Source organism: Pteropus alecto, unplaced genomic scaffold (genome assembly GCF_000325575.1).
Source record: "Pteropus alecto unplaced genomic scaffold, ASM32557v1 scaffold78, whole genome shotgun sequence".
Taxonomy (NCBI): Eukaryota; Metazoa; Chordata; class Mammalia; order Chiroptera; family Pteropodidae; genus Pteropus; species Pteropus alecto.
Window position 1 is genome coordinate 11,654,070 of NW_006443124.1, and position 7,938 is coordinate 11,662,007.

Here is a 7,938-nt window from a genome sequence, read left to right on the forward strand (position 1 = left end):
CGTCCTATGTAGGGGTGCAGCAGAGAGGCCAGAGTGGCACCCCAGTGTTAACTCAGCAAATACCCATCGGGCTCCCAGGACCTTCGTGGGCAAGGGTCCAGAGAGGGACCTGGAACAGGAGTCAGTCGTTTGGGGGTGGGGGAGAAAAAAGGACAGCCAATCCTGGCTACCTTTGGTTCTCCAGTAACCTTTTCTTTTGGAAGTCTTACTTTTTCCCTTTGAATGTAGTGAACTCTCCAGAGGATGGGAAGGACAGAAGCAGCAACAGAACCAGAAGTGGACCCCAGGGCCAAGGGGCCTTGTGGCATATGCTGTCTTTGTTCATCTTTACTGTGTGGACTTTTCTGTGTGTCATCCCTTAGCGATACCGCCTGGGGTCGAGTTACCAGTGAGGGTCACTGCCTCCTGCGAGGAGCCATGTGGGAGTTGTCAACTTTCTAACAAGGCCTCTTGCCTCCAACCCTCCCTCCAGCTTAGCCTTCCCCACACCCCTCCCCACCCCATGGGCTTTCTCGTCCTTGGGCCTGAGCAGGTCACATCCTGTCTTCCCAGGGCCCTTCGGGTATCCCCTGGTGTGTGCCCACCTCACACACACTGTGTCCCAGCTGTAGAAAACTACTCTCTGATCCATCAGCGTGCCCTTGCCTCTGTGCCTCCGCCTGTGCCCGGGCTAGTTCTTCTCCCTAAATGTCCATCCTCGCTTCATCTGAGAGATAGTGCTCAACTTGTGTCACCTCCTCTGGGAAGCCATCCTTTATGTGCAAATGGTCATGGTGGGCTCTTCCTGGTGACTCCAGGACTCTGTGCCCAGCACCAGGGCAGGGGCCTGATGCAGAGCAGTCTTGGTGACACCATGGGCAGCTCAGTTCCTATTCCCAAGTCTAACCTCAGCCATTTGGGAGAAAGTGGAAAGGAGGGAGGGAACTGGATTACATCCTTTAGAAAAGGGAGATCTTTGGGTGAGGTTTAGTTGTGGCCACTGCAGCCTGATCCCACCCAGAATTCACTCAAGGGGGTGAGGCAGTGGGACTGGGTTTAAGGTTGGTGGGACAGGTCGATGTCCATGCTCCTGTTAGGTTTCCCCAGCTTCTTTTCCCCTTCCTGGGGACTTGCCTGCCCACTTTGTGACTGTAGCACACAGGGACATGCACGTGCACTGACACACAGCACACATGCAGGGGTGGGGCGCACAGAGGGGCTGGCTGGTGGGGGAGCCCAGGGGTCTTGGACCCCTCACCGGGTCTCTTTAACACATGTCTCTTTTCACTTCTGCAGCCCCCGAAGCCCAGCGACCTCTCCATTGTGTGTTTTACAAGTGGCACGACAGGTAAGTGGAGGCACTAAAGGCCACCAGCCAGGGCCACTTGCACCCTTCCCTGGCAGCCTTGGTGGGGTGACTGCAGAGGTCAATGGTGCCCTCTGTGGGCATGGGTTGAGCCTTATCCTGTGCCTGACTCCAGATATTGGGTCCCTCCTGCTACTCCCAGTGCCCAGCGCAAGGCTGGATATAGATGGATAGAGTGGACTGGGAGGTCCAGGGGGGGGCGGGGTGGTCCGCCATTACCAGGAACTGGAGCCAGAGGAGGGCTGGGCTGCCAGGTGTCATCAGGCCTTTATGAGAACTGCTCTCATCCCTCTGCTTCCTGCCCCTGCCTGGCCTTTGTGTCAGGGACTGCAGAAGGAGTGTGGGGTTTGGTGGCTGACAGCCATTTGCTGGTAGGCTACAAGCCAATCACTTAACCTCTCTGCCACCACTGTCCCTGATTTCTCAACCGTGACAAGGGTGGTTAAAGGTGCCAAGTAAGAGATGGAACAGTATGTGAAAAGGCAGTGTAAGTGCTCTGCCGGCTGGATCTCTTGTGCCATGGGCAAGGCCGTCAGGAAGAGGATGAGCATAAATGACATACTGCATGCCTGGTGCTGACAGATGGCCACATGCACCAGCATCAGCGGGAACAGCCAAGGAAGACTTCTTGGGGGAGGCAGAATGTGCCTGAGGACCATGGTCACAGGCACAGCACTCTATAGTCTGTAGTGCCCTGTTCACCCTCTCACTGTGCCGCTAGGGCCTCAGCATGGCCTGAGATGAGCAGGCATGGGGACTGTCCAAGGGGACATCACCAGCAAGTGAAGGCAGAGGACTGATACCCTGCTCTCCCAACTCCCAGACCAGTGCTTTTTCCGTTACTGCCTATCTCATTTGATGACTTGGGAAGTTGCTTGCCCTGCCCTAAACAGGCAAGAAGTTTCCAGCCTTCTTTTTCTGTATCGGGAACAGCCCGCCTTGATGATAACACTTGGTGGGCAGTGAACTAGGGCTCCCCACACCTTCTGCAGACACAGCCTCTAAGGCATCTGGCAGATCCACAACTAGCCCCGCAGGAGGGGCTTTCCATGTGGGTGGATCATGATCAACATGGCTTTGATGAATCGAGATGGATTTTTTGCCATTAACTCAGGTGGGTTTGAAGATTTCCACACACCCTGCTAAACCATGACAGAGGAATGACACAGCCCTCGCTCTCTAGGAGCTGATATCCAGAGCCAGCCCAGAATTCAAAAATGCCCATCAGATTTATGTTGCTTTGTGTCATGAGTTTCACAACGTAAAATTTTGGTGACATGTCCCTTGGCCCTGAGTTGGGGAGCAGGTCACTACTGTGGCCTTTAGTTTTGGACCCTTGTCATCAAGAGTTCCCTCAGGCTTTTAACAGGTCATTTGGTCACAGATGCTGCCCCCATATCTGGAAAAGATCTTCATGATGCAGAAGTGTGTTTTGCCCAGCCGGAGAGGGCAGGGCTCATGTACAGTGCCTTTCCAGGCTATGGAATCACAATTGAAAGCTAAGCCATCCTGCCTGTGCTCTGTGTGGTAGAAGTGGAATGTATGGAGCCTGGAAAACAGGTGGTAATTAATGCCCAAGCCTCCCACTCCAGCTCTGTGACTGGTGCCAGGGCAGAGCTATGGCAGTGAGCAAGCCTCTTTTCTGATGTCACCCTGCCTGGCTGCACATATGGATTTCCCTGGCGTTAGTTTAAGCCTGTGCTATGCCACTGGTCATCATCCGCTTGTCGGCACACCAACCATGTGTGTCCTCAGCATCACCAAGCCAAACACAGCTGCCCTGCTACACCAAATGTCCTGACTCCCAGCTTTATCCATAGCCACATTGTTCTTTTGGTGGGGAAAGGTGGAAATATGATGTTAACCTGATATTTGGCTCATGATTCTGGTGGTGGAACCATTTTGGGAAGATTTTCTTCTTGGCATGTGATGAGACGTAATTCAGAATTGTAAGTGTCAGCCACTCTGCTTCGTTGAGACTTCTCTAAACTGGCTGCTGGCTTGGTGGGGAAGGCGTGGTCCGCCTTTCCTCTCTTCCTCTCTGGTATTTCTCTTCCTCTTGCTAATGAAGATATCTACCCTCTGCTACCAGGTGGAAGTCGGGAGGGAGAATGAGTGGGAAGGGAAAGCAGGGAGATGGTTTGTGGCAAACGTTTAAAACTCACTCTTTGTTTCATGGACACTTGCTGATTTAGTATAATACTCTCGATCTCTACTTAGCTCTTTTCCTATTTCTTGGTGAGGGTTGCAAAGTTAACATATTGGTTTGTTATTTCTTGGGGAAATTCTGCACGCGGCCTGCCCCTCTCTTTTGGGGTTTTACAGCTATTGTATCTGCTGCCTCAATGGAAACTTCTAATTTAACATCTTTTGTACATGGATTGTGTCCTTAGAGCATATAGAAGCCCTATGAGGTGGGTATCACTGTCCCTATCTTACAGGTAAGGAGAGAGAAAGAGGAGAAAATGGCTTGCTGATGTCACACTGGCACTGAAAGGCCGGGTCAGGATCAGTCAGATCCACACAGCAGCCGCTGTGTTGTGTCCACCCCAGCATGAAATTGTGGCCAGGCCAGCCTCCCTCCTCAGCCTCTTGTGCCCTGGGTCCCCACCAGATCTCTGTCTTCTGAGTCATCCTAGCAGCCCTGGGCTTCCTCACAAGCAGTAGCGAAAGGTCATGCTGTGATAAAGCAAGACCATCCATGTCCCATCCCTGCTAACAAGCAGGCAGGAGGGGCTGCTTCAGCCCTCGGACTGCCAGCCTGGCTTGAGCCCAGGCCTTTCCAGGTGCTGGATGCAGCAAGGAAGTCTGCTAGAAGAGTTGGCCACTTGTATTTGGAGAGAGGGTCTGCTGAGGCCCAGAGAGCATCATAGGGTATTGGGTGTATATGAGACTGGGAGCTGAGAACTGTGCTCCCTGAGGGAGGCAGGAGAGGGTGAGGCTCAGGCCACAAGTTGCCAGCCCCTTGAGGCACCCCACTTATGCAGCTGTGTCACTTGCCTTCTGGTCCTAAGATACTGGGAGCCTCCAGGTAGGCCTCGTGTGTCTCCAAGATAAAGGTCCCCAAAGCAGCATTCATCTGAAGGTGGCTGTGGACGAAGGCCAGAGGCCTGGGTGGACAGCGCAGGATGTCTGGGACTGCCGACTTGGACACTGTTCTTAAGGAGTGGCCCTTGAACTTCCAACTAATTCGTCTTCTTGCTTTCTCTTTTCAGGGAACCCAAAAGGTGCGATGCTCACCCATGGGAACGTGGTGGCTGATTTCTCAGGCTTTCTGAAAGTGACAGAGGTGAATAAAGTAGACGCACTAATGCAGGTGTCTCTTGAGGATACCTTCAGACCTGAGAGATTTTTTATGTTTGTTTCCTTTTTTTCCTCAACATAATCTGGACTGCCTTTCACAGGCAGGAGTTTCTATTTGCATTAGGGCAACCCCACTTTCACAGACACTTTTAACCCCAAACACTGAAATGATCCACACCTATTCAGTTGATTTTTCTAAGAGTGCTAAGATCCGAGAAGGAAAAACACATAAATATGTTTTTGTATTTTTAACTTCAAAAAGTGAGTTACCTGAGGTTTTCTGTGTACCTTTCTTTAGAAAGTAATCCTTAATAACCTGATTTTCAGGTCAGAGTTTAGTTCAGTCCCTTTGTGTTTAAGGACTGCTAGAGTCTGAGAAACAACGGCAACTGCTAATTTATTAGGCTCTAGTTAAAAAGGTAAATGTAAAATCAAAAAGCTTGATATCTTGGTCTGACAAAAAGCATGTTAGCATCTTATAACTGGCTAAGAGAAAGAAACTTTTTCCCATAAGTGGCGAGTATCCGAATGTCCTGCAGTTTCCTTAAGGAGAAAGCAAAGCCCTTTTTCATAGAAGTTAGGCTTTTTCACCACTGCGGAGAAAGATCACTAACCACATCCATGGTAGGTGGCATAATGGAGCACATGCCCCAAACAGTTATATATTTTGGTACAACCCAAGTCAGGAACCATGAGCCAGGTTCCCAGAGCTTTTCCAAACTTATCCAAAAGTCAGCCCAGGAGAATGCAGGCATCTGCAAATGACAGAGAGCAGCGAAGTCCAGCAAAGGAGAGCTCCCGAAGGCATGGCCTATCCCTCAGCCCAGGCCTTATGCAGGGCCCCCAGCCCCGTCCCTGTCTCTGAAGTCAGTCCATCTATGAGCTGTGGACTGGGCAGACACAGCAGGGCTCCCTCTCAGCTCCCGTCTTAAAGGCCCTGTTTCCAGGCCATGGCTTGTGAGGCCTGACTCAGCCATCTGTTTGGGGCTTGGCCTCACCCTCTCCTCTGTCTGGGACAGGTACCCTAGCCACGGTTGCTGTAGATCTAGGGTTCTCTGGGTCTCTTTCTCTGGAAAGAGGACTAGTATGTGCTGACAAGCCGGGACCTCTGAATCCCTGCCCAGGTGGCTCCAGGAGACTGGTGAACTGGGGCCCGTGGGGCAGGAGGCAGGCCGCGGTCTGGTGCCGACTGACTACAAGTGAGGTGCAGGCCCTTCCCAAAAGGAGACTTCACTGCGGAGCTCGGCTCTGCTGGTTTATGTGTGCTTCATTTGGCTCTTTGCTTCTGCAGATAACCTAGACCCACTGGCGCTGTGACCTAACGCTCCGCTTCCTATGCTGCCTTGTCACTCTCCCTCTCTCTCTCTTTTTTTCCTTCAGCTTTTCTCTTCTCTTCTCTTCTCTTCTCTTCTCTTCTCTTCTCTTCTCTTCTCTTCTCTCTCTCTCCCTCTCCCCTTTTGCCTCCTCTCCCTCCCTCCCTCCTTTTCTCTCTCTCTCATCTTTTTCTCTCTCGTCTCACCTCTCTGTCTCCCCTACCTCCTCATCTCCCTTCCCCCTCTTCCTGTTTGCCCCCTCAGGACCATTTTCTCTTTATTGTTTTATGACTCTCTTGTTGTCTTCCTGTCAGTGTTTCTTTCCTTTCTGTCTCCCATGCCCGTCACCTGCAGAAAGTGATCTTTCCGAGACAGGACGATGTGCTCATCTCCTTCCTGCCTCTGGCTCACATGTTTGAGAGAGTGATTCAGGTAAGATACCCACCGGACTGACCGGGCCTTGCCTGGGCTCCTTCTGTTTTCTTGCAGAGTCAGTGGGCTCCCACTTGTGCGGATGTGCACATTTCCTATTTGCCTTTAGCACACATGTTTGAGCGAATGGTGCAGGTAAGGCCCTGGCTTCAGGGAGGCACAATCTGTGTCCAGACCTAGAACCCTAGCAGGATGTATCACTTGTCAATGGTGCCAGGGAGTAGAACTAAATTGCCCTATCTTCAGAAGATTCCACAGGGGCCAGAGGGGTCAGAGGACTTTGGCTTTCCCATCTGTCCCTCCTGGGAGCATTGCTCCAGGGAAAATCCCAAGCCTGATCTGTCTTACCTGTGGACACACCTGGGCTGAGAGAGGCCCCAGTGTATGGCATCTGCTCAGGGAGCACCACAGCTTTGCAGAAGTGCTTTACCATTCAAGCGCTGTGCAGTATGGCTCCTTGATGGCCAAAACGCTGATATTCCTCAACTTAAATTACTCAGGAATTTCTAAAAAAGAAAAGACAGTAAAGTTGGGGAATCAAACTGTCATGATCCCTCAGGCTGTAGATGGGACTGGCATTATGATCAGCCCTGAGACAGGTCTTATGGGGGTGCAGAGGGAGTGGGAGAGAGGAGTCCACATGCTGTTGACAAAGAATTTTCCATGCATGTGTCACTCAAGGAACTAGCCTGTGAATAAACTATATCTTCCTGTCCTTTCCCTTCTTGCCCTGGGGGATATCTAGCATATTGGCATGCTTTCCAGCTTTCCAGACCTAGATTAGAATGCCAGCAATTACTGTAAACTAGTTTTGTGACTCTGGGCAGGTCTCTTTACCTCTCTGAGCTTTGCATTCCTCATCTGTAGAATGGAGATATAAATACTGTCTTGCTTACTGGATTGCATTAGAGAAAGAGTATATCTTAGGCTCCTGGCACACTCCCAGCCCCATTAGCAACCAGCCAGGCTCTCTCTTGGCCTTCCACCCAACCTCAGCAGCATATCTAGTACACATGGGCACTGCACACCCTTTCAGAGTTGCAGAGATATCCCAGGAAAAGCCATAGACTCTCAGACCTGGAGCAGACCCATTCATAGGGTCTAGTACTGCTCAGTAGATCTGAGTCACCACGGAAGGCCCCTGTCCAGGGTTTAGTCATGAGCAGGAGGGACAGGCACAGTGAGACTTTCATCTCCCCAGGGCTCCAATTCTACTCTGTCTCCTGCTTCTCCCCATGCCTCACTGGGTCTAAGTGGAAGGTGGTGAGATGAGTGGGGGGGGTGTCACCTCAGATGGTATCCAGTGTCTCGTGGCAGCAGCCAGAGCTGGGTTAGGGGGTCATGGGCGCCCTCCATGTAGGGCAGAACTGTGGACAGCTCTGGACTGCGGCCAGGAGTGACCACCCTGAGGGACTCCTCCTTTCCTGTCCTCTCCCTCCAGTCCGTCGTCTACTGCCATGGAGGGCGTGTCGGTTTCTTTCAAGGAGATATCCGTCTCCTTTCGGATGATATGAAGGCTTTGTGCCCCACCATCTTTCCTGTGGT

At 51.6% G+C, this 7,938-nt stretch overlaps 1 protein-coding gene across 1 annotated transcript in view; it reads left to right on the forward strand.

Annotated features, from left to right (window-relative positions):
* The window catches only part of ACSL6 (acyl-CoA synthetase long chain family member 6), a 40,020-nt gene that overhangs the window by 12,446 nt on the left and 19,636 nt on the right, over positions 1–7,938 (forward strand). Inside the window, 4 exon segments of the mRNA XM_006923163.3 lie at positions 1,276–1,327; positions 4,561–4,634; positions 6,316–6,393; positions 7,835–7,938. The exon segment at positions 7,835–7,938 is cut by the window's right edge and continues 55 nt beyond it. Coding sequence (XP_006923225.1) covers positions 1,276–1,327; positions 4,561–4,634; positions 6,316–6,393; positions 7,835–7,938 — 308 coding nt within the window.